Consider the following 27,374-nt stretch of genomic DNA (forward strand, 5'->3'; position numbering starts at 1 on the left):
AGGTGGGGTGGATAGCCTAGTTGTTAACGCGTTCGCCCGTCACACCGAAGAGACGGGTTCGATTCCCACATGGGTAAACTGTGTGATCCCATTTCTGGTGTCCCCCGCCGTGATATTGCTGGAATATTGCTAAAAGCTGTGTAAAACTAATCTAACTCACTCACTCACTCATCAACTTTATTCCATGTGTACTTCAGTAGTCCACTAGGGAACGGAGGGGTAGACGTGTGGTTAAAGCGTAATATCAGAGATCCGGGTTCGATTCCCAAACGGTTCATCGGATATAATGGTTCTGATGTTGCCAGTCAGACGTTGTTGGAGTGTTGCTGAAGCGTGTAAACTCATACTCACTCAATCTATGCAGTTAAGTAAAACACTGGCTAAACGAGTATGGACAGCTCAACGGTGGTGATATATCTAATGGCAACAAGAGTCATCAGGAGATGGCACATTCCCTTCATCTGGCGGAATTTGGCAATATATACACCACTTTGGGCAAATCCCCAAAATGCCACAGTTCATTACTACCCTGGGGTCACTTGCACAAAGTGATCTTAGCGCTACAGTGGTTGTAACTCCCATTCTCCAACATAGGCTTAAGATAGTCGTAGCGCTAAGATCGCTTTGTGCAAGTGGGCCCTGATCTTGGTCAGCATAGTACATTTCAACACGAAATATGCAACAGTTCTGCACTGGAATCAGAAAACGGAATGGTAGATATGTAATGCAGCTGATCGCTCTATCCCCACGATTTTCACAACGGATGGGTAATAATTCCTTAAGTTTTATCTACTATATCGTTGATTGTAAAGCTAATGTACAAATCAACTCTTCTCATTTCGTTAATTGAAAACTTTGCAGAAACTGATGTTTGAATTAGAAGGGCCTCATACATGTTCGTAATTGAAATGTATATATTCTTTAAGATCATTAGTTTCCAACGATCCAAACCGCCAACTGCACATTTTGTTCAATACAGCCACGCCTTCGGACCGCGACTGTGAGGCGCTGTACACAATTTGGAAAAGCGTGCTCCCAAAACTTTCATTTTTTAATATGTACACAAACACAATGTTATGCAAAGCGGGCCTTTTCTCTGTTTGAACAGTGCGATAAAATCGCTCAGATCTTTCAAAATACCTTTCTCAGAAAAGGTTAAATACTTTGAATGCAGACAAACGACAAACCAGTGGATTTGATTGATTTGTTCGCGTCCACATTGAATGCAAAAACGCGGAGAGAGGGGATTTATACGAATTCCCATGACTGTCATTGGTCACGTAAGGGATAGGTAATAAAGTTCGTCTTAACACTCTGATAGTATTACAGCTGACTGTCTGAGTCTACGTTATCGTGTATGGATCGTGTGGCACTGAGTTACACCACTGCATCATGCACGGTTCTGGGAGATGAGTTTCTACATGAGGGGTGGAACAGAGGATGTGAGAGATGAAAGATGACAGACGGAGATGCAGTGCTGGCGGTGCTGCTTCTACTGGTGGAGGTGAAGATGGTCGCGATGATGATGATGATGATGATGATGATGGTGATGATGATGGTGGAGGTTGTGATGGTGATGATGATGTGGTGATGATAATGGTGATGATGGTGATGGGATGATGATGGTGATGATAGTGGTGGTGTGATTGGTGCTGTTGTGATGATGATGATGGTCGCGATGATGGTGACGATGATAGTGGTAGTGGGATTGTTGTGGTGATGATGATGATGATGATGATGATGATGATGATGATGATGATGATACATATGAAGTCAGCTACTATCAACCCATGAAGCTAAACCCCTACAGATTGGTGCTCCTTACTGAAAAAGGTTCTGAATGTTTAAGAACTATTAGGTGTTGTGTGATATTGTATGGACGATTTGACGATTTGAAGGGAGAACTGCTACAGATCTCGTATACATGTAAGACCAATAGCATTTTATTTACCTAAATACCACTTTATAGTGGCCTTAATTGGAGTGAGTGAGTGAGTATGGTTTTACTTTATGCCGAATTTAGCAATATTCCAGCAACATCACGGCGGGGGACAACAGAAATGGGCTTCACACATTGTACCAATATGGGGAATCGAACCCGGGCCTTCGGTGTAACGAGCAAACGCTTTAACCACTTGGCTACCCCACCGACCCTTAACTGAGCAAACACGTTGCTAAAACTGAAGCCTTGTTCTCCACACTCTTAACATAGACTCACATTTGTTCCGTCTTGACCAGAATATCTAAATGCGACGTTTAACCTAACTTAACGTCAAAAGACCTCACATGACATGTGCCAGAAACGAATACATCTCAAACTCTCACTGAAGTTCAACTTCTTTCACAACTAACTTGTGTCATGTTGACCAGTGTTGACAAGCTCGACGCGTTATTAGATCTATTATTGCTTACATGATAATAAGGTCTAACAGTCGTGACACGTTTGTGTGGATATTTGGTCAAAGATTACAAGCCAGCGTTGAGAGACGACGCTTCATTAATATTTCCGCGCACAGTTATCGGGTTAGAGGATCCTAACAAACTTACAAATGACACTCAGTGTTGACTGTGCCTGTGTTAGGCTGGGGATGCCAGACGCCCCACAAACATAGCGCCCTTCGTCAGCACACTTGAGGACCGAAATCCATATCAGGACTTCTGCTTCATATTTGGAGATAAACACTTCGCTGAGGGCACGAGACTCGAGGTTGCTATCAAGCCAGTCGACACTTCCGTTGTTGTGCACGTGCATGATGTCATATTCGTAACCGGATGTCGTCTGCCTCTTCACTGACAGGATGTCCCATGTTCCTAGGTGAAGCAGACGACAAGCGATGGCGGTGAGGCCTTCGTTCAAGGATCCCGTTGAAGTGCGTAGTGACAGGGCTAGGATATGAAACAGAATTTCGTGTGTTAGTGAATGATTGTTGTATCACGCCGTACTATCGTCGGTTCACGCAAATTATCGGCTGTAGATAGGGTTGTAACCGAAACTAGAGCAACGGTCCATGCAAACTGTCCTTGTCTTCCCCCGGCCATTAGTACACGATTGTTTTAGAATGAAATGTTTTTACACTAAATACAACTCGTGTCTGATGTAGTAGTAGTAGTTGCATGTAGTAGTGGTGATTGTGTGGTGGTGGTGTTTGTTGTGGTGGTGTTGATAGTAGTAGTAGTAGTTGTTGTAGTAGTAGTAGTAGTAATGGTGTTTGTAGTAGTAGTTATAGTAGTGGTAATAGTAGTAGTAGTGGTAGTAGTAGTAGTAGTAGTTGCAGTAGTAGTAGTGATGTTTGTAGAAGTAGTTATATAGTAGTAGTAGTAGTAGCCAATTGTTTCTATCTGATAAGAGAAGGGTATTTGAATCTCCAGTGCTGAATGTGGAAATCTCTAGAATTACATTGCATTTGCGCCAATTTGGGATATTATCCGAAGTGTTAAGAGGAAAACTAAGAAGCGCTGCATACTGTTGGGGTTTTTTGCTTTACAGGTAAAAGCAATAAGTGCACATATATATCACATCTCCCTCAAAAGCAAGTGGTTAGATGCGACGAAGTGGGTCATCCTCGGTGAGGTCGACTGTTTGTTGCCATACCGACGCCATGTGTCGTCCTTCATATTATCAATCACCGGGTCGCCACACTCTCCGTCGTCCTATATCTGGAATGTTGGGAATTGGACAACAACAAACATGGACATCTCCCTGCACACAAGGAGAGGAACCACCTTAACGCGTACTCGCGTGTGGTATTATCAGCTTACCCACTTGGCCACATTCCCCACTACTTGGATCAAAGCAGAGTTCGCCTGGACATTGTCCAACGGAGGGGACAGAGTTGGTGCAGACGATGGACTTGCTGCAGGAGTACGGGTGGCGAATGCTGCCGTTGACCGTCTGACCACAGATATTGTCTGGAAAGAGAAGCAGTTGTTGTCTGATGTCGGTTGAATGATTGATTGATCGATACGTTAAGCGATTGATTGAACGGATGTTAAGTGATTGACTCAACGATCGGTTGAATGATTGATTGAACGGGACGTTAAGTGATTGACTGAACGATCATTGAATGATTGATTGAATTATACGTTAATTGATTGATTGAACGATCGGTTGAATGATTGATTGAACGGGACGTTAAGTGATTGACAGAACGATCGGTTGAATGATTGATTGAACTGGACGTTAAGTGATTGACTGAACGATCATTGAATGATTGATTGAACGGGACGTTAAGTGATTGACTGAACGATCGGTTGAATGATTGATTGAACGATACGTTAAGTGATTGATTGAACGATCGGTTGAATGATTGATTGAACGGGACGTTAAGTGATTGATTGAACGATCGGTTGAATGATTGATTGAACGGGACGTTAAGTGATTGATTGAACGATCGGTTGAATGATTGATTGAACGATATGTTAAGTGATTGATTGAACGATCGGTTGAATGATTGATTGAACGATTGATTGGGTGATATAAAATGGTGAGTAGAGTGAATAAACTTTTGGTTTAATGATTAGTTAAGAGATTGCACAATTGCCTCAGTGAGTGAGTGAGTGAGTGAGTGAACTATTGAACGGCATAACTGGTACGAATGACCTGGCGATTAGTTGATCAATTGAACTGTGGATTCAAAGACTGGATAACTGACCCATTTTTAGTTGATAGTATAGATTGTTTGTACTGAATCCTGATCTTAAGCGCGAAGAGCAAACGCTTTAGATGCTGGACCATCCACTTGCCCTTCCTCATGCCAAACATACTGGTATTTAGAAATTGGAAGAACATGAATAACTGTATCATATGAATACACTACACGTTTGTGGATAACAACTTCCTTTTATTCTCTATACGACGCTTCAGAGCTAATTATCCGTTCCCAATTGCGCAGATCGATGCTCATGCTGTTGATCACTGGATTGTCTGGTCCAGACTCGATTATTTACAGACCGCCCCCATAAAGCTGGACTATTGCTGAATGCGGCGTAAAACTAAACTCACTCACTCACTCAGAGCTAATTCTTGCTCCTTCATCCTGATGAAGAAATCTCCTGATGAAGGAGCAAGAATTAACTCTGAAACGTTGTAAAGAATAAAAATAAGTCGTCATCCATAAACGTGTCAAGTGTTCGTACGACACGGGCGTTCTCATATCTCTGTATATTGTATGACAAGGCAGAACTGTTCTCTGCCTGTTCATCCTGGTATAAGAAGGATGCGCTTAAGACGACGACAAATCCTCCATCACGTTCATTCGTCACATGCACAACACGCTTTGAGCACACGTGCATCGACGGACAAGGAAATCCCTCATTAGCTATTTATAACTGGTTAAGATAATTAACAGTGTTTATAGATGTATCAGGTAATGATGTTTTATTGATTCCCAGATCCTTATCGTCATTTCTTCTTCATCGTTCTCGTTGTCACATCGTGAGTTTTCTTCATTTCGTCATCACCTTTTGCCTTCTTCAATATTTTACTGATCTTAAGCTCCAATACATCTCTGACGACATCCCCGAAGGAGATCGCGCCTGGTAAACTTTCCTGTCAGGCAGTGAGTGAGTGAGTATAGTTTTAAGCAGCACTCAGCAATATTCCAGCTATATGGCGGCGGTCTGTAAATAATCGAGTCTGGACCAGACAATCCAGTGATCAACAGCATGAGCATCGATCTGCGCAAATTGGGAACCGATGACATGTGTCAACCAAGTCAGCAAGCCTGACCACCCGATCCCGTTAGTCGCCTCTTACGACAAGCATGGGTTACTGAAGACCAATATTCTAACCCGGACCTTCACGGGGTCCTGTCAGGCAGAACACTATGAAGGCCTCTAAATATCTCGGTACGAAATATCTGTATCAGATTTCTGTATCTCAAAAAAACAAGTATAGCAACCCAGTTATGTTATTGTGGAAACTTCTTGCATCAGTAGAGTCCCATTGAAGAATGTTTTTCATCTTTGTGAATATTGCTTTAACAATTCGAACATTTTTCGAAAGTGGTCAAAAATATGAAAATTACGATAACTGATCGGTTACACAATCCTTGTAATTAGGCTGAGTTCCATCGGGGTTTAAGTGCCAGAGATCCCAACGCAATGCGGTATCGTATACAAAAAAAACTAAAACGATGTGACTTTAATTGGATCTGGTGCAAACAAAGGAGTCACAGTTGATGACAGCGACGTTTGAGATTGTACGAGCGCTTCCTGTGGATAAGTGTTTGGTTGGCTGAAATAATATCAAATACATGCTAAAATACAAGATACTCATGAAAATAAACTAAAACACTTGTAACTGATGGATTATTTCTGCATCACTCCATGGTAATCCAGGACAGAACACTTGCTGTCATGCCTATGTGTTCTTCCTTTCTTCAGGGGCGGTGGGGTAGCATAGTGGTTACCGCGTTCGCTCGTCACGCTGAAGACCCGGGTTCGATTCCACACATGGGTACAATGTGTGAGGCCCATTTCTGGTGACCCCGCCGTGATATTGCTGGAATATTGCTAAAAGCGGCGTAAAACTAAATTCACTCACTCACTCCTTTCTTCAGTATATGTCTGACTTGTGTGGAAGTGTGGTAGGCTTTTGGGGCCATTCCGTTCTTGAAATTTTAAGATACTGAAAGGAATCTTCAAATTTCAAGATGCTACGTACAAATTTCAAGACACTAACTTGAAATTTCAAAATAATTACCTACTTTTGAATATGTTTACGTACCTTGTAATTGCAAGACGCGAACTTGAAATTTCAAGAAAAACAAATGAAAAGAAACGAATGGACCTAAAGGCTTCAGTATGTCTGAGCTCCGGTTAAACTTATAACTGGTGTATGTTTTTCCCATGGCTCTTGTTACATCACGCCATAGTTCTGACACTGAAGCCAAATGAAAGTAGCTGTTGCTGGTGGTTGCGATGGTGGTGCCAACAGAATTTATTACATAGACTCATATATGTAACAGTTACATTGAAGTTCAGTGGTTTACACATTCCGTTAAATCTTAATTGCAAACAGTTCGCTTCAAAGAGAAAAACATTCATATGACAGCATGGTCTATTGAATATTGGATACGTGAGTCGTGTTTTACGCCGCGTTTTAGCAATGCTCGTGATATAACAGATATGGGCATTGCATCCATCGTGGGAATCAAACCCGGGACTTCGGCCTGACGAGCAAACGCTTTAACCACTATGTTCCTGTTCTGAAGATCGACGAGATGGGAAGTGAGTGAGTTTAGTTTTAAGCCGTTTTTTTTTTAAATATTACAGCAGTATCACGGCGGATGACACCAGAAATTGGCTAGACACATTGTATCCATGGGAAATCGAACCAGGTATTAGGCGTGACGAGCGAACACATTAACCACTTGGCTACCCCACCGCCCCTCGAGATGGGAAGATGCTCAACCTGCTGATGAAGCGGCATCCCTGTATGGCGTGTATGATAATTCATATAATTGGACCACGGAGATTTAACGAGGGATTACTGAGGACATATTATCAATAATCTCGTGTTTACGACATGGCGTATAACTGACGATAATGATAAGTAGAAGGAGATGAACAATAACAACAAAATCATCAGCCCAATTACTAAATAGTTGCAGTGATACTTACTAAGTATTGAGGGTTAAGGTCATTTGACTTATAGTCTGTTTGCAGTGAAAACGTACCGATGAATTTCACTTTAAACAAAAAAGTAAATCAAATAAAGTGAAATTAAGATTGCGAATCCTCATAATTTTACCTTGCCAATTAAACATATAAATTTCAGAATTTTATTCAACTTAGGATAAAAGTTGTTTAACAGACGATCATAGATTCAAATCGCTGTTATTGGTTTGTATTACAAGGGAGTAAACGCAGTAATTGGAACAGTGATACAAATGCACGCGCAGTACGTGATGAGCGTTAACTTAGACCAACCCTACTTCTTCTCGGTGTTTCATTTAATGTGCATACACCCTTGTAATACAAACCAATAATAGCGATTTGAAACTATGATCGTTTGTTAAACAACTTTTATCCTAAGTTGAATAAAATTCTGAGATTTAAATGTTCAATTGGCAAGGTAAAATCATGAGGATTCGTACTTCTAATTTCACTTTATTTGATTTACGTTTTGTTTAAAGTGAAATTCATCGGTACGTTTTCACTGCAAACAGACTTTAGGTATAGCATGGATCTTCGACGGATCTGTGGGACAGGGCCAATCGCATGACGTATTACTCGTTCGATGAATGAGCGTGCATAGACATAAGCCTATCCTCAGCGTGATACTGCCAAGCCCATAGTAATTATGCCATAATTAGTTATCCTCTGATAAGGCTGTTTAGCTGTGTGCTTCGTTTTTGTTTGTTTGTTGTTTAACGCCGTAGACTGTGATATTCCAGCTACATGACGGCTGTAAATAAATTCGTATCCGTCATGGGTATCATGACATATGCCGTTTCCATAGGGGCACATGCAGTGTATGAATTCATTTTGAAAAGTCACTGCCAGGAGGGCTAGAAAAGTAAACATGTTGCTGCCCACATCATACTTCACTCGCCTTGCGAAATATCAATATCAAAATGCACATCGGTCAGAATTGGTGTGATGTTTGGTAATTGAAGATGGTAAGTTACTGTCGCTCCTTTTAAACCATTACCTTTGTATTGTAATGGTTCCTACCCTCTGTTGCGCAACGCTATTAACATTGTTTATATAGAGATCTTCGCGTGACAAGAGATAATAACTATCACGTGACTATTGTGGACGGACTTTGACACCTTAATGATTGACTTCATCATATTCATGTGTATTAATAAAGAACAAATTATCTGAGATTTTCAGCTAGCCAGTCGGGATAGCTTTAACAATATATACTCATGCCAATAATGGTTGTCACCCCCTTCAGTTTTTTTAATTGGAGAGGGGGTGGGGGTGTGGAGTGTGTGTGGTGTTGGGGTGGGGAGGGGTAACAACCATTATTGGCATGAGTATATATTACTGGCCCGATTCACAATGGGCTAGCATTTGGCTAGCGGGCCAGCAGCTATTTCGAACGCAGTGCACATGTGAATAGATGTCACGTGACCGGAAACAAGCGACATGTACATGTAAATATTACGGTTGTGGGAATATCATACAGTTATTTTTATCATACACATATCAGAAGTATTTCAGGCTCATTTTGATAGCCCCTCATAACTTCCAAAACTTCAACTTTCATTCTTTTAAACATGATTACGGCTGTGGATTTGAAGTTGCATGTTGTGTAACCATCTGCTGATCTTACGCGCGCCCCATTGGTCATGTCATGTGATGCTTTTAGTTTGGTATTTACCGCGAGTTTGCTGAAGGGCACAGACTTACCTCCCCTTTGGCTGGGCTATTTTTGCTAGTGTGCCTGCTTTTTCATGTCCAAGAATGTCTTTGTGAGAGGGGACCCAACCAAGCTCCCCCGTCTCCCTTGATCCCCAAATTTGTATATTCATATAGAATATTATTGACCTTATTTGGCCTACAGCTTGAGTCGGTTCCGATGATTGTCTTGTACTGCACATAGCGAGTCTGGTAATGTTTACTTTTGGTAGTTCCGGTATCCGAGTTTGTATGCAAGATGAATAGAGTATGTTGGATAACTGGACGCCTGAGTAGTACAATCCAGCCCAACACCATAGTAAAATATCGAATGGTTCCGGAGTCTTTATAACAGATTACACAGGGGCGCCAAGTCCAATATTGGGCTGGCTCGTTATTCATGGTTATACCCCATTTGAGAGATTTGGTTCGTTTGTTGTTTTACGCCGCACTCAGCAATATTCCAGCTATATGATGGCGGGCTCTAAATAATCGAGTCTGGATCAGACAATCCAGTGATCAACATGATCAGCTTCGATCTACGCAACTAGAATACGATGACATGTGTTAACCACTTCAGCGAGCCTGACCACCCGATCCCGTTAGTTGACTCCTATGTGTTGAACAGTGGAGTTGACAAGTCACATGAGACTAGCATGGACCATTCCTAGTTGTCCTAATACTCTATATTAATAACAGCAAAACCAAAGACTTTTGGAGTTAATGGATAAAATAATTGATGTGACATATGTTATGTACAGATTCTCAGTAAAGTACAGATTCTAGTACTTTTGTTAGGGTTAGTTTCATCCTTAGCAATATTAGTCAGAAAGGAGCTGTATGGGAATTCGGCGTGCTTTAACCACTAGGCTACCCCACCACCCTTTTTGATGCATAATTAAGCAAATCATATATTCTTATTTTGTGTTTATATGTTAAAGGAGTTTAAAAAAATGTTTGGTTCCAATCTGAATATTGATGCGAAAGCTATTTTTAGCTCAAAATCCAAGATGGCCGCCAAAATTTAACCGGGAACTGAAAAAGTTGCAAAAACTCGGAACAAAACAATGGTTTTAATATCAAATACCATGCATATTTGGTTACGGAATATATTTCTCAAATGCTGTAAGTCACCAGATCTTTTTAGTTTGATTTTAGTCTTAAATTTACATTAAAGAGTCATTTTTAGCTCTAAAAGTTATAATGATGAATAAAAACCCCATTTCTTCACAAGGCATATATTTTGTATAGAACTAGTACAATATGAAAAAGTAATATACTTTTTACCCTGTTTATCAACTATAGAAGGTCTTTACATGAAACTGCGATCCAGAAATATACTCTTCAAAAAAAGAAACGCACAAGCCATTTTTTAGAAGAATTTCTTGCATAAGTTTAAGAGCTATTATTTCATGTAATCCCAATGGTAAAAAGGTGAAAATTCAAACGTCTATAGACAAAGCCTTTACTGTTGTGTTTCTGTTCTCTTGAGTCCACAAGATGGCGTCAAAGTCAGTTCTTTGTATGGCCATCATTGGCAGCAATTACTGCTCGGCACCGTCTCGGCACAGACTGGATAAGTTGACGAAGTAGCTCTTATCATCGTACGCGACTTCAATTTCCATTTTGACAACAAGGATAACCATGGCACTAAACGAATACTTAATCTTCTTGAAGTCCACAACTGTGTACAACTCGTGTCAGAGGCAAGCCACAGAGGTGGACACACTCTGGACTGGATAGTTACCCGTGCTTCAGACGCGGGTGTCAGTTGTGTATCTGTATAGGATCTACAGCTCTCTGACCATTTCCATATATTTGTGAGCTTGGACCTCTCAATACCCAGTCCAAATGTGAAGATTACTCGCTGTAGGAACATGCGCTCCCTGGATATGGATACTTTTAAAGACAATTTGCTAAACTCAGACCTTATACTTGAGCCACCATCTGATGCTGAGAGTCTCGTTCTGCTATACAATAGAGTTCTATCTGAGCTGCTATATAGACAAACATGTACCAGTGAAGGACAGAGTCATACCAGTGACTAAAACATCTGCTTGGGACTTCACACCTGAAGTTCGACAAGCGAAAAAGACAAGAGGAAGGCAGAACGCAGATGGAAACCAATCTTTCCTGGAGATTCATCTCCAAATGTATATTTCAGCCAAAAATCACTCAAGAACGGTCATCAGACAAATCAACATCTCAATTCTAAGATTGAAGCCGAGTCAAGTCCAAAGTTGCTGTTCAAACTTTTGTTCAGTATCTTGAGTAAACACTTTGAATCGACACTTCCGACATCTGATGACAATGAACATTTTCGGATTATTTCTACAAAAAGATCCAAGAACATTCATGACAAGATTTCGTCTTCTGCGGCTGTGGATGAAGCTGATATTCCTCCAAAAATGTTTGATGGCACGCCTCTTATTCATATTGATAGTTTCACTGATATTTACCAACATTAGTGCTGATTATTAACTCTTCTACCTCATCTGGTTATGTCCCAAGTGTACTCAAGTCAGCTCTAGTTAGGCCACATCTGAAGAAATCAAGCCTTGATTAGGAGGATCCAAAAACTACAGGCCTGTTTCAAACTTAGCATTTATATCCAAACTCATTGAACGTGCAGTCTCCAGTCGTCTCATGGGCCACCTTTCCTGGCATAACCTCTATGAGGTGTTCCTATCAGCCTGCAGAGCACACCACAGCACAGAGACGGCCCTGCTGAAGATCCCGAATGACCTACGATGTGGTATTGACACAGGACAAGTGGCCCTGCTCACATTACTTGGCGACCGCCTCCGTGGTGTAGTGGTTAGAGCGGAAGGTCGCTGGTTCGATCCCCGACCGCGTCATACCAAAAGACGTTAAAATATGGTACTTGTTGGTCCCTGCCTGGCGCTCGGCATTAATGGGTACAACAAGGACTGGTCGGCTCGGAGGCAGTATAATGTGTCTGAGTGGGGTATTCATGCTTCACTGCGGCATGGTATCTCAGTGGGCTAGCACTATAAAACCAGCTTCAGTCTGGGCTAGTACAAGCAGCCGCACATACACATACACACGCATGCACGTCGTCATATGAGCGAAATATTCTCAAGCACGATTTTAAACCCAATTTCACCTCACCTCACATTACTTGGCCTAAGCAGTGCCTTTGACACGACTGATCACCAGAGACTCCTCAAAATCCTTGATACAGAACTTGGATTCAGTTTTATCCTGGCTGGCATCTATCTACAGGACAGGACTCAAACCGTTGCTGTTGGTGAGTATGTGTCAACCGCATCTAGGCTTGAGTGCGGAGTCCCTCAAGGATCCGTGCTTGGTCCGATCCTCTTCACCCTCTACACTGTTCCACTTGGCTCTGTTGCAGCAAACCTTAATCTTGACCACTTCTATGCAGATGACACACAGCTGTGGAAGTTATTTCAACCAAACACAGGATAATATTTTCGTTGAGAATTCTGAATTTTTTTGCATGCAATTATTTGATATTATTTTTTAGAGTGAGTGCGTTTAGTTTTACGCCGCATCCAGCTATATGGCAGCGGACCAGACAATCCAGTGATCAACAGCATGAGCATCAATCTACACAACTGGGATACGATGATATTAATCAACCAAGACCATCCGACGCCTCTTACGACAAGCATGGGTTGCTGAAGATCTTTTCTAACCCAGATCTTCACGACGTGTTTAACTCACTGCTACAGTTTTACTCACCTACCCCCATATATGCTAAACGGCATGATCTTACTTTTTAAAACATGTCCATCGTGAAATGTGTTACTATTAGTCTTCCTAAAATACTATTTTACCCAGGAAAGTTACTATTTGGAGCTGAAAAGGGTTAGCACCTCTGAAAAATCCGCAGCCTACATTGTGTAAGCCACTTGGCGCCCATCCCTGTCGATATTCCAAAGCTTTCAGTCGGTGAGGTCTCGAACGTTGGAAGTTCATATCGCCCTTGAGCGTTAACCTGTAAACACACTCGAGGATGCCTTTCCGAACGCTTACACCAGTTAATATAAAACGTCACTGCATGAGGACAACCTGTCTTGACAACCCACGGAAACTGATTCCATTTGGCGTCAAGGGCAACCTGACTGTGAAACTTTTATGAAAAGGACACTCGAAAATCATTGATAACAGAGGTCATTTTCTGTATCATTCTCTTCTACAAACATTCACATAGAGAGAATATACGAACAAACACCTCGGAAAGGATTCAATTGCTAAAATACACATGCCCGTTGACTCAGTCGATGGAATGAGACAGGCGGATTACAGCGTCTCTCTTCATCATTACCTCGTGTATAGCGACAAGGATCTACATTGAAGGTCTAGCCAGATATTGATTTCACAGGCGCGTATTTGTTTATAACGTGCTATGGGAGTTTTGCGCCAACGATTTGTGTCTCTCATGACGAAAGATCGTGTGTCAATCACCGGATTTATTTGTTTGTTGTTTAACGCCGCACTCGGCAACATGCCAGCTATATGACGGCGGTCTGTAAATAATGGTCTTGACTAGACAATCCAGTGATTGACATCATGAGCATTGAATACGATGACGTGTCAAATAAGTCAGCGAGCCCGACATCCCGATCCCGTTTGTGGCATTTTACGACGTGCGTGCGTTACTGAAAACCGGTTCTAACTCGGTTCGTAACCAGTGGGACATAGTGAGTGAGTGAGTTACTATTTAACGTCACATCGGCAATATTTCAGCCATATCGTGACGAAGTGGGACATAGACCGACATATAGACGGACATATATAGTTCTACAGTAGTCTAAGCTTGTCCTCCCGATTTGATGACAGCCTCAAGTAGGTTTATGGAACACTGATAAAACTAGATACACAATCACGGCGAATATGGGACAGAAACCATCAATAATAGATGTCTGTGAATCGTGGTACTTCACGCGGCTGGGCCATCCCTGCCCCTCATCAACATAGGAGGCGAAAGATGATAATGGATACAATGGCGACGATGATGAGTGAGTGAGTTTAGTTTTACGCCGCACTCAGCAATATTCCAGCTATATGGCGGCGGTCTGAAAATAATCGAGTCTGGACAAGACAATCCAGTGATCAACAGCATGAGCATCGATCTACGCAATTGGGAACCGATGACATGTGTCAACCAAGTCAGCGAGCCTGATCGCTTCTTACGACAAGCTTGGGTTACGATGTTGAGGATGTGAGTTTTTTCACTTTAGTCATCAATGAACAATGTATCAAGCAGATATATATTTTTCATGATTTTTTTCAACGTTGAACACGACGTTACCCACGATGTAACATACAACGTTTCCACAACGTTACTGGACATCAGCAGAATCAGGTTGCATTAACGTAACATTGCCACAACGTCCAGACAACGTGACCGTTCTCTGGGAGGCTATTTCTACCCTTAGTCTAATCTAGGTTCAGACCGATATCGAAGATTGAACTGGACAATGGACGATGGACAAAGGTTAAATATGGTTTGACATTTATTACCTGGCAGTACCGCCATGACGGCAGCAGTGGACACGTCATCGTCACGGGACAGCAGACGACTGTTTTCTATCGCACAACGAATGATAGTTCCATTGGCTTCCAACGTTGGGGAGAAACCTGTCAGCTGGGCTGTCGCTGTCACGTGACATTCCCGGCGGTCGTAGGTCACGTGGGCCGGAAGTGTAGTGAAATGAGGTGAAGATTTGGACTTCATTTGCAGAAACAGAAAGCCTTCTGGGTAACCAACGTTGCCAACGCAACTAATTGGTTCCTTGATTTTACGGTTTGAAATCAGCTCAACTGGAAGACTAAGACGAGGCTGCGTGGGGATGTCTGTCAAGAGAAAATACAATTTCAGTCGGTAAACAGGTGTGAGTGAGTTTGGTTTAACGCCATTTTTCGCAATATTTCAGCAATATCACGACGGGGTCACAGGAAATGGGTTTCATACGTTGTACCCATGTGGAGAATCGAACCCGTCTTCAGCGTGACCAGCGGATGCTTTAGCTACTAGGCTACCCCACCCATTCTTGTAAACAGGAGGTAGTTGTTGTATGGTTACGGTAGGGTATTGTACCTACCAGGTATCATCTGAATAAAATATAGGTGGGGGGACAAGCTATGACAGTTTACAGAATCAATTAAGTAAATTCAACACTATTTTTCGCTCCCTCCCTTGCTCATTTACTCGCTCAAACAACCCACCTCTCACTCACTCACTCACCCAGATACTCAGACACCCACCAATCCACCCGCACACTTACTCGCCCGACCACACAGAAACCATCCAATGAATCTACCCGAAGACTCACTCACCCAAGCACACAACCACCGACCAATCCACTCACTCACTCACGCACGCGCGCACGCACGCACGCACGCACGCACGCACACTCACTCACTCACTCACTCACATCCATCCACCAATACACCTTCCCACTTACTCAACGCTGAACGTTAAATTTCGTTTCACTTTACCTTACGTCACCAAACCAAGTAATTGCAGCATCTCGATCTGGACCAACTTGCACAAAGCGAACTTTGCGCTACGACTCCCTTAAGTCAATATTAGAGTGTGGTAGTTACGATCATCGTAGTTCTAAGACCGCTTTGTGCAAGAGTGCCCTGGCTTTAAAATTGGACCTTCAAGAAGATTGGAAGAATTGATTTCCTTTTAAACAGATGCCTCACTCTCTTACGTACGCCTTCTACTTACTTACGATCTCCAACAGCCCATGCGCAGTGTACATATCCTCGGAAGTGAACAATGTGCAGGCGTAATTCCCCTCGTCACTACACGAGACGTTTTTGAATGTCAAGGTCAAAATTACACTCTCGTCTCTGGCGTCGACCGTGACAATCAAATTGGATTTGATGTCCTCCTTAGCCATTGAATAACTCCCATTCGGATTAAGGGTGATAATTGGGACCACCTCGGTGGGAGTATCGTGTACAACGAGGAGGTAGTTCCAAACGTCGACAAATTTCACTGCGCATGTCAGTTTTGCGGCATCAGTACCGATAGAGGTCGCCGTGCTGCTCATATGGATAGCTGAAAACAGGAGAGGAACTATATTTATTCTTTTTTATTTGTATGATTTTTTTTTTTTGAGTTTTTTTTTTATTAATTTTTAGATTTATTTATTTAGGAGGATGGGGTTAAAACTTTATATCCACTGATCTAGAGTAGGCCAAAATTGACATGGAATCTAAATTTTTGCCTCTTTTGGTAGGGAATGGTACAAATGAAATATCAGACCTAAGGAGGAGGAACGTAAGATATACGATATCGGATCCTCACGCAACAAAGGGACATAACTATGCTCAAGCAGTCGCTGTGCAGCTGGGACAGTGTATAAACTACATGTGTATCATCTCATATTATTATCCGTAATTATACATACATGTTCTTGAGCGTTTTCTGGATGTGCATTTATAACTATTTTATACTATTCAACATTTCATAGGGAGATGTTTCATTCTATTTAGGTTGACACATGTCATCGATTCCCCTTTGCGCAGATCGATGTCCATGCTGTTCATCACTGGATTGTCTGGTCCAGACTTGATTATTTACAGACCGCCGCCCTATAGCTGGAATATTGCTGAGTGCGGCGTAAAACTAAACTCACTCACTCATTATATTTAGACATACACTTGACATATTATCAGAACCAGGTGTGTGTTTCATGCAAAGGTAAATATATCCTTATCAATAGTGGTGTAGTATACACTTCATTAATGAATGTTCTGAATGAAGACGTACTTGGTGTCTTTGTCGTTGTCGTAACACTTGTGGTTGCTGTCATTGCTGCTGATGGTAACGTAGACACAGACGTTGTTGACATGTTTGAAGCTTCATTCATGGTGATGGTCGATGGTGAAGACGCCTCTTCGTTGGTCGTTGATGAAATGTCGTGACTTGTTAGTGGTGCTGGAACGAGACAATGGAATGACGTCATGGTCCCAGGGCTCACTGTGCAACGCAACATATCTAAACGTCGTTGACAACGAGGCAGGAGTTCAAGGGGTATAATGCTGTCACCGTCAACATCAAAGCACCATTACGACGATCTGACGATGGAGTTGAATACCGCGTTCATTATCTGTTTGATTGGCATTTCAGAAGCTCACGTGCGGTCAGAAAGGTAGGGTACTTATAATTCACACAGCTTATAAACGTCTCGCTTGACAACGGTATAAGACTCTAAACGTGGCATCATAATATAATATAAAAATCGTCATCTGTGTGTCCGTGCGTGCGTGAGCATGCATACGAACGTAAGCATGTGTGAATGCGTGCATGTGTGCGCATGCGTGCGATCGTACGCGTGTTTGTACGCGTGCGTGCGTACGTGTGTGTGTGTGAGTGCGTGTGTGTGTGTGTGTGTGTGTGCGCTGTGTGTATGTGGCACGGTGTGGATCATTGATTTTCCTGTCTCACTTTTAGCCGCCATCACACATACGTGCATATTTTCTATTGCCAGCCAGCATAATCCAGAACCATATGGGTTCCTTTTCACTGCCCACTGAGAGACCATGACGTTACATGGCTACCCCTCTGACACACCAGTCCGACCAGTCCTTTATAACTGCAGGGCAGGGCAACAACAAGTACCATCTTTTAACGTACAATGTTTCGAACCCCAATGTCTCGAACTCGGTTGAGACGAATTCTCGGTTGTGTCGAACTCATCTCTCGGTCCCTGCCAATTTCCTTAGATTATCATTATTTCTATGCTGACGGATGTGTCGAACACTCTGATAAGTCGAACTGTTCCCTTGGTCCCGACGCGTTCGACACAATCGGGTTTGTATTTCGGTATGACGAGGAAGAGGATCGACACAGGAAACGGCGGTCTACATAGAGTAAATTAGAATTAATTTGTTCAGATCCTAAAGCTATGACCAAATGGCCGATGAGGGGACGAAGCGATCAAACTAAACATTAGATACACTCAAGGATAGACCACTCGATCTATACTCAAACTCGCAAATGGCAGTATTTCTTCCAACTCTTCAATTAGAGACAAATGTATATGAAGTCAGTATCAATTTACGTCTTGCACTAACCAATCACACATTAAAACCATTGGTAGGAACTAACACAAGTTTTACATAAAAATAGCTCTCAGGTACAGACAGAACCGTCTCATATTTAAATTACTCTCACATACTTCTACCACTGTCACGTTCGAGTGAGTGAGTGAGGATCTATAGTCACATCGGCAATATTTCAGCTATATATATCGTGACTAAAACGTTATACATTCATGATAAATACAGTTAATTATAAAAAACAGGACAGTAAAATAACTAGATAATCACAGAAAACAATTAAAACTAGCATGTAACTTTAAAATTAAACAACTATTGAGGATAATACAATATAAAAACGGACTGGATATCCCCAGGAACTGAAGGTTGATGGGGACTTACAGTACTTTTGCTATACCTGTCAGGGCCCTAGCTGGATTTACAACATCCCTTCAGTCGCTAGCGATTGTAGTCAAATTTAGCCATCATTTACAATCTAAGTTGTTCACTGGTCTCGAGGGGGACATGGGTTGATGTACCCTCGACGTTTGTTTATGTTCCCTGAACCCTGAACAACGTATTTATCTTGCCGAACACCTCAATGGTAATTTTTAACTGTTTGAAGCACGGGTTTCGACGACAAGAAAACAAACTTAGAGTTATCCCCTTCCATCGATTTGCATTCACAAAACATCGGTAATTTCCGTACATCAAACGTGATTCAATGTTATTCTAGATAAAGAATTACTACTACGAAGTACCAAATGAGTTCGGCATACCCAGCGGGGTACACAGAAAATGTTACTCGCTTGTAAGCGGGGTACATTGAAAATAATAGAAGAGCGCTCAGCCAATCAGAAAACGACATTTATGTGTGAGGCAAGATAATCACAAATATACCACGTCTAAAAATCTGGTAAGCTTAAATTCTTTAACTTTGAATGTCTTGGGAGTTACGTACCCCCACAGGACGTTCACGTACCGTGACATGCTCTTTGCACTGTCGCATACCCACACTGCTGTGACACATAAATGCATATTCTAGACATATTCTAAGCCGGATCTTCACGGGGAGACAAACATGAGTTTGCTGAAGACCAGTTCTAACCCGGATCTTCACGGGGAGACAAGCATGGGTTGCTGAAGACCAGTTCTAACCCGGATCTTCACGGGGAGACAAGCATGGGTTGCTGAAGACCAGTTCTAACCCGGATCTTCACGGGGAGACAAGCATGGGTTGCTGAAGACCAGTTCTAACCCGGATCTTCACGGGGAGACAAGCATGGGTTGCTGAAGACCAGTTCTAACTTCCGGACAAACATGAGTTTCTTCTAACGGATCTTCACGGGGAGACAAGCATGGGTTGCTGAAGACCAGTTCTAACCCGGATCTTCACGGGGAGACAAGCATGGGTTGCTGAACACCAGTTCTAACCCGGCTCTTCACGGGGAGACAAGCATGGGTTGCTGAACACCAGTTCTAACCCGGATCTTCACGGGGAGACAAGCATGGGTTGCTGAACACCAGTTCTAACCCGGATCTTCACGGGGAGACAAGCATGGGTTGCTGAAGACCAGTTCTAACCCGGATCTTCACGGGGAGACAAGCATGGGTTGCTGAAGACCAGTTCTAACCCGGATCTTCACGGGGAGACAAGCATGGGTTGCTGAAGACCAGTTCTAACCCGGATCTTCACGGGGAGACAAGCATGGGTTGCTGAAGACCAGTTCTAACCCGGATCTTCACGGGTGAGACAAGCATGGGTTGCTACCACTGTCACATGGGACTAAAAACAATAAAGACCAGTTCACCCGGATCTTCACAAAGTCAAACGACAATATGCTTCCGAATAATACTACGTGACAATATCCTGTATATTTCTGAGACACACTGGGGATAATTTCGGAAGTGAAAAACAAGCTAAGTTATCCTACTGTGTACTCACATGTCATGCGATCCGTTGGAGTTGGTGTTGTCACCGTTGTTGGTGTGATGCCTGATTGTTTTGTTGTAACAGTCGCACCCTGTGTAGTGCGGGCCGTCGACGAAGTGGTGGGAATTTTAGCTGTTGACGAGCGAAAGATAATTAACAGATCCAGATTTGTAACAGTGTAAACGTTATTTCTTTAAATGACAAACCGAATATACGACGAAAGCTGATTAAACAGAATGCTTAAAATATCCTCTCCAAAAAAGAGATACCCATATGTGACACAAGTAATTTCAAAACCAAATTTCTCGGAGAGTGTTCCATGAGCCACTCCGACATTAGAGTGAGTGAGTGAGTTGGGATTTACGCCGTCCCTAGCAATATTCCAGCAATATCACGGCGGGGACACCATAAATGGGCCTCACACATTGCCCCTATGTGGGGACTCGAACCCGGGTCGTCAGCGTGACGAGCCGACGCGTTAACCATCATGAGGTATTATACTGTGAAGTATTTCGAGTCGGGGGGTCTCAAAAACTTTTTAATCTTTACATCTCGCAAAGACACAAGGGCTTGTGCTTCAGCTGCCGGAATCTGTTCCTCAAGGTGCAATCTACAGACATCCTGGTTCCAATCTTGGGTCTTGCAATCATTTTGGCCAATGGTTGACAGATGCGGTCCAATGTTTTACGACCTCAATGACTGAAATGCCGCCAACCGTCACATACAAAGACGTCTTCGTCAACGTTTGATGAACTCGGTTTTACTTTGTAATGTGCCAAAACACACGCACGTGTGAGTGAGTGAATAAGGTTTTACGCCGCTTTTAGCAATATTCCAGCAATATCACGGCGGGGGACACCATAAATGGGCTCCACACATTTTACCCATGTGGGGAATCGAGCCCGGGTCTTGGACGGGACGCTTTAACCACTAGGCTACCCCACCGCCCCCACACGCACATGGATCGCTTTCAAGTCTTGTAGAAGAGAATGAAATCACTTGAAAACATTTGGTTGGGGAATATTTAAAAGGGAAATAAACAAAACATTACGTTTTTCAGGTGTAGTGTTTGCGGCAGAAATGTTGGATCCTGTTGTCGGCACTGTGAAAAAAAACACAGAAAATAAATAAAACCTGATGAACACTCGCTACATGCCCTATGGTATTTGTACCAAAGGTATGGCGTGCAGAAAGGGAATTCTAATGTGACGCATTGGGTCACGCATTACTTTCGGTCTTCAAGCCCTTAGGCATCTGTCAATGGCTACCTTTATCATGGAAGAAATACAATACTGTTCACATCGACGTCAAAGCCAAACGTTCTCACTATACATGAAATTATGAACAAAGTAATTAATAAATGATAATAATAAACAAATCAATGGATATTTATAATGCGCCTGTGCATATCCAACAATAAAATCCTAGGATGATATACAAAATATTCATGGCGGATTTTCAAGCTAGATTTAACAGTTGTCAGAGAATCAGAAAGTTTAATGCTGACAGGTTGAGAATTCCACAGACACGGAGCTGCATGTCGGAAAGATCGCTTGCTAATGAATCTAAGCGGGTCCTCTGGGGACTGTAAACAGGAGCTGGTTCTTGGATCGAAGAGTCCTGGAATTCATTCCAGGATATGTATAATCCACTGTACGGGACGAACAGGGCATTGTATAAATAGCCTAGAGACCCAGTGAGTGAGTGGATTTATTTTTACGCCGCTTTCAGCAATATTCCAGCAATATCACGGCGGGGGACAGCAGAAATGGGCTTCAAACATTGTACGGGGAATCGAACCCGGGTCTTCAACGTGACGAGATACCGCTTTAACCACTAGGCTACCCCACGACACAACCCTACACCCCCCATCCCCTACCCCACCCACCCCACCCCCTTAGAGACCCCAGAGATTGACCAAGTTGTATAATACTCGTGCTTACGATTGCACACGTCACCTGGGTATGGAATCCCAAAAGGGACATTGTCGCATAATCGTCCTTTGGTTGAATAAAACAATATTTTTTAATGCGACAATGCGACACTGTAACAATGCAACAAATGTCGCACTTTCCTAAATTTGACACCTGCTTGTTTTTGAAGGGTCGATAACGCGACAATGTCCCTTCCAGGATTCCATACTGATGGCATGTCCATATTTTTTAGCATTGTTGCAGTAGAAAGTATGCGTTGCAGTTATTTATATATCTCCTTTTGCATGATCTAATCTGTTTCACGTATTGTCTTTTGTCCTAGTTTCTACTAGGAGCTACATGCCCTAGTTCTGTATTTTAGTTCATTTCTTTCTTGTCATTTCCCAAATCAGTTCACTTCTATGACAACCAAAGCAGTAGGAAATTCGTAAAAAATCTTTCCCTTTAATAGAAATAGATCAATCAAAATAGATCGCGGAAAGAAATCCTCGCTTCACATCAAACACGCAAATGTAGGTCAAATATTGCCAGGAGACCATCTGTTTGGAGGAATTACTGTATCGCGTGACATTGCCAATAGGGAACGGACTAAGCAGGAATTGTGTTAAACCTGTGTAAAAAATATGCTGTGACGTTACCCGGATCGTTTCACAGAAGGACAATTGGAATGGTTAGTATCAAAGACAAAATTTCTTTCTGACGTAATTCTGTAAGGTCTTTGGTAAATGAAATTACAGAATTACATTTATGCGAAAAATAAAAAAAATGATAAATGTTTATTAAAAGGGATGCATTGAAATCGCAATCATAATTGTGTATTGTATCTCGGGTTTCAGTTTTTTGGCGACTGTTTTCAGTCAGATTAAGATTTGTTCAAATTAGGTTTTAAAGAGTATGCTGTTGTTTTTTCCCGGGTTTATTTTAAACCACAGCTGCAGAACTTGGATTAACCCATATGCATAAGGTCTTAGATTTTCATCAAGGTTTGTGAGCTTGTTTCGTTTGGCAAGCAATGAAAGCAATAGGGTGTCATTTTACCAGTAAATATTTTTACCGTACTTTCTTAACACCGCAAAAGTGCGTCCTAAACATGGGACGATATGCATACATGCGTACAGGGTTATTATCAAGTGTTGGGTTGGTGCATTCACACGCGTGATAAAATGGCAGCACCAGTGTATGCATCTTTCGTGGAGACTATGAAAGGTCTTGACTAAGTATTTCTTGGTATGTCATAGTTAATATTATATGGCGAAAATATAATGATTGATTTAGTTTGCTTGATCAGAGTACATCACCAAAGTTTTTTGGAGGTTGTGAACTACCCGTTGTTTCTGATGTTTCTGAAACTCAGGGACATAATTGTGTTGAACAGCATATTCGATGCGGATAGGGACTCCAACCTAAAAGGCAGGACACAACGGGTGAGTGAGTTAGTTTAGTTTTATGCCACACTCAGCACTATTCCAGCTATATGGCGGCGGTCTGTAAATAATCGAGTCTGGACCAGACAATCAAGTGATCAACAGCATGATCATCGATCTGCGCAATTGGGAACGAATGACATGTGTCAACCAAGCCAGCGAGCCTGACCACCCGATCCCGTTAGTCGCCTCTTACGACAAGCATTGGTTGCTGAAGGTTCATTCTAACCCGGATCTTCACAGGTCAGGACACAACGAAATACGCAGCCCGTGTACAGAAAACATGATGATCACATACTGTAAGCTTTCATAACATTGATAAATATCCTGACTGATTTATGCATAAGTTTTAAAAAAGAGTTTTATAAAATCGTGCCTGTTCATGACGACTGACACATGACACGTGTCGCTTCCTAAAGGCGGTTTCAGCCTCACTCACTCTGGGGTGATTTTAGCCGATGTTTGAATTTGATCTCCAACATCGGCATCTAATACTATACTGAGAGAAACAAATAAAGGAACACTGCCATGAAGTGGTGTTCCCTTATTTGTTTCCCTCAGTATATATCGTCCATGTATTAGTTTTCATAGCAGCAGTACAATTTATGCAGGATATTGGTTAATAATTCTTATTTTTTGTAAAAACTTGCTGCTGATAGCAATGTCTTTATATATAGTATTCCTGTAAATCGATTCCTCAGTTGGGTACAATATGTCATATTGCTGGAATATTGCTAAAAGCAGCGTTAAACTCAGCTCAACACACTCACTCACTCACTCACTCCTCCTGGAGTAAATGGTCGGTCGCTTAACCCTACAGGCATCTAAACGTTAGAGAAACGTGATCAAGCAGTTCTCACCTCTGGTATTTGGATATCGAGGCTTTGGTGGCAGCACGTCTAGAATGATGTTGTGCATGTCCACGGTGATGCAGTCTGCGCACACGATGAAATCCCCAATAGCAACGGCCGGCACCTCGCGGTATGTGACTGTCTTCGCTGAGTCGGTGATGGTGCGCCGGATCATCTCAGCATCCTTTACAAGTCCTGTGTCCAGCAGGAGAAGATCTGTGTCAGTCCGGATACTCCCTGGACTGAAAGTAGAGTGAGTGAGTGAGTGAGTGAGTGAGTGAGTGAGTGAGTGAGTGAGTGAGTGAGTGAGTGAGTGAGTGAGTGAGTGAGTGAGTGAGTGAGTGAGTGAGTGAGTGAGTGAGTGAGTGAGTGAGGAGTGAGGAGGAGTGAGTGAGTGAGAGGAGTGAGTGAGTGAGGAGTGAGTGAGTGAGTGAGTGAGTGAGTGAGTGAGTGAGTGAGTGAGTGAGTGAGTGAGTGAGTGAGTGAGTGAGTCAAACCCAACAGCATGGTATTTTACCTAACTAACTCGGAAATGTAATCGGAATTCGAATCCTCAATCTTAGGTTCCTGGCGTGCCAAATGGACACAACCCAGCGCTGCGAGTTACTGTGCCTATGGCGATTGGTCCACTCCTCTGGAACCAGAGGGCAATGACTCTAAGGGACCGTTCATAGTTTATGTGCTAGGGGGTGATGATGATTTTAAATGGGGTGGTGGTGTATCACCCATTTTGTTCTAAAATAGGTAGCCGCTACAATTTTGATGGAAAAAAATTCATGCTTAAAACGTGAAAAGCAGGGGGTCATTGATTTTGTACATACACAGTGGTCACTTACTTATACATAAAGTGTATATTTAATAGTTGTCAACAATGTTCATGATTATATCATCATCAAAACCCTAGCCATAAATTATGAACGGTCCCTAATCAGCCAGTTGTCATGTGCACCATATGGCCGTAAGTGACATGTCTCGTATTCCGTTCTATAAAATATGCTGCTACATTTTTATGGAAATCCTTTATCTCCGCATGAAAAGCAAATGTGTGTCATTACTGTTATCATAATATGTTACGTGTTTATTTAATAGAGCAACAATATCTGATTATATTTTTTCAAGACTATATTTGATTGGCATGGGGTTTTTTTCGGTTTCTGATTGTTTTTGTTTCATTTTGTTTTATTGTGTTAGGTATAAATATGTTGATGTAATGATTATGAACTCTAATCTGGCCTCAAAATTGCATTCATTCACATTTACAACTGTTTTGTGATTCGTTTGTTTCTTGTAACACCCACTTTAATCTCTGCACTCTGGCTCCGTAATAGGCTTCTTCCAGAGAGGAAAGTAGGAAGATTTTGTCGAGCTGAAAAAACAAGATGGTTACAATAGACAGTATCTTTTCAAATTCCGTCACTAAAATCCCGACACATTTTACGGAGGACTTCAACTCCATCTTCACCAGTTTTGTTGAACTTTTTTAATTTTCAACTGGACCAACCTCGTTATAATCACTGATTTATTTTATTAAATATACCAATGGTCAAACATGCAAACACACAGTGTAAATGTATGTGGAATTTCAAACGTTGTTGCTGAAGGTTTCAAAACAGACTGATATAGGTGACCTTCCTTTCAGATACGAGGGACAGTCAAAAAGTAGTGAGCCTGACATAGTAAATGATACAAATGCAGCTGTTTTTATGTTTTATTTTTCTACATATTATCTGTCAACCTCAAGCAAATTGGTTTTGCTACGTTCCAGCCTTACGATCCCCATTTTGTTTGAAATTTTATCTTGGTACCCCCCAAAAGCGCAAAATCTGCAATAAATGCACCACAAACTTCAGGTAACAAAATATGCAAGAAACATTTTGTGTGTTTGAGATAGGTAGACGTCCTCTAGAATCAAACTTAGATATTAAAGTGCATAAAAAAGCAATTTGAAAGTACAATCGCTTGTTAAAGTGATTCCCCTTTCATGTTTACTGAAACAGCTTGTTTTGGAGACACTACCCACCCCCGTTCAGATGACGAATTCATAAGGACATAACTTATTCTAATGTTTTCACTAACCGGCTTTTCACACATGATGCTAAAGGTTCAAAGTAAATACTGAATGGTCACACAAGTGTCAACTCTCAGTATATTGTAAACAGGGCCAGCTTGAATATCTGGACACCATTTTTGAAAGACTAAAATGGGTGTGTCCTTAAAAAAACAGCCCTGTCTAAACATAAATCAAGCAATCCAAATCTTTGAATGTTGATTATGACGGGAAGTCATCCAATACTATACTAACATATTTTATATGACATTATCTGAGGGCATACCATTATCCAAGAGGTACTAAATGACGGATCGTTTTTCATTTTCTGCATTTTTTCTAGAAATATTATACCCCAATGTGTTGTGACGACTAATATCTCGTTAATCACATTACCCACATATGTGAAATTGTTTTTACGACTTTGCTAATGATTCCTACAAACTAAAATGGAAGCTTTTCAAACATTGGACATCGAGAATATAGTTAGGCTACGTACTTTTTGACCGACCCTCTTCTACAGTGATGACAGATGATAATATAAGTCAGTGCTTAACAAGCATATAATATACATAACACACCCGTGTTAAGCATGGGCGGATCGAGAAATTTTGAAAGGGGGGTGTTCACTTTCTGAGCCTGCCATTAGCTCCACCAACGCAAAAACAATCTTCAATATGGTCTTAAGTAACCCCCACCCCACCCCACCCTACCCTGGATCCGCCAATGTTAAGGAATGCCAACTCTTGACATCAGAAAGGAAGCAATATGTATGGACCACAT

At 42.0% G+C, this 27,374-nt stretch overlaps 1 protein-coding gene across 2 annotated transcripts in view; it reads right to left on the reverse strand.

Annotated features, from left to right (window-relative positions):
• LOC124282747 overlaps positions 1 to 27,374 on the reverse strand; it is a 48,073-nt gene that overhangs the window by 12,236 nt on the left and 8,463 nt on the right. The window contains exons 5-13 of one of the 2 annotated variants that reach the window (XM_046718770.1): positions 25,843 to 25,910; positions 24,554 to 24,786; positions 21,387 to 21,437; positions 20,348 to 20,467; positions 17,132 to 17,299; positions 16,082 to 16,417; positions 14,866 to 15,198; positions 3,760 to 3,909; positions 2,548 to 2,886 (exon numbers count right to left, since the gene is read on the reverse strand). In XM_046718770.1, coding sequence (XP_046574726.1) covers positions 2,548 to 2,886; positions 3,760 to 3,909; positions 14,866 to 15,198; positions 16,082 to 16,417; positions 17,132 to 17,299; positions 20,348 to 20,467; positions 21,387 to 21,437; positions 24,554 to 24,786; positions 25,843 to 25,910 — 1,798 coding nt within the window. The remainder of the gene's footprint in view (positions 1 to 2,547; positions 2,887 to 3,759; positions 3,910 to 14,865; positions 15,199 to 16,081; positions 16,418 to 17,131; positions 17,300 to 20,347; positions 20,468 to 21,386; positions 21,438 to 24,553; positions 24,787 to 25,842; positions 25,911 to 27,374) is intronic. The other variant, XM_046718771.1, reaches the window with a different exon arrangement.

This window comes from Haliotis rubra, unplaced genomic scaffold, assembly GCF_003918875.1.
Source record: "Haliotis rubra isolate DU_JTF1 unplaced genomic scaffold, ASM391887v1 Scf302, whole genome shotgun sequence".
Taxonomy (NCBI): domain Eukaryota; kingdom Metazoa; phylum Mollusca; class Gastropoda; order Lepetellida; family Haliotidae; genus Haliotis; species Haliotis rubra.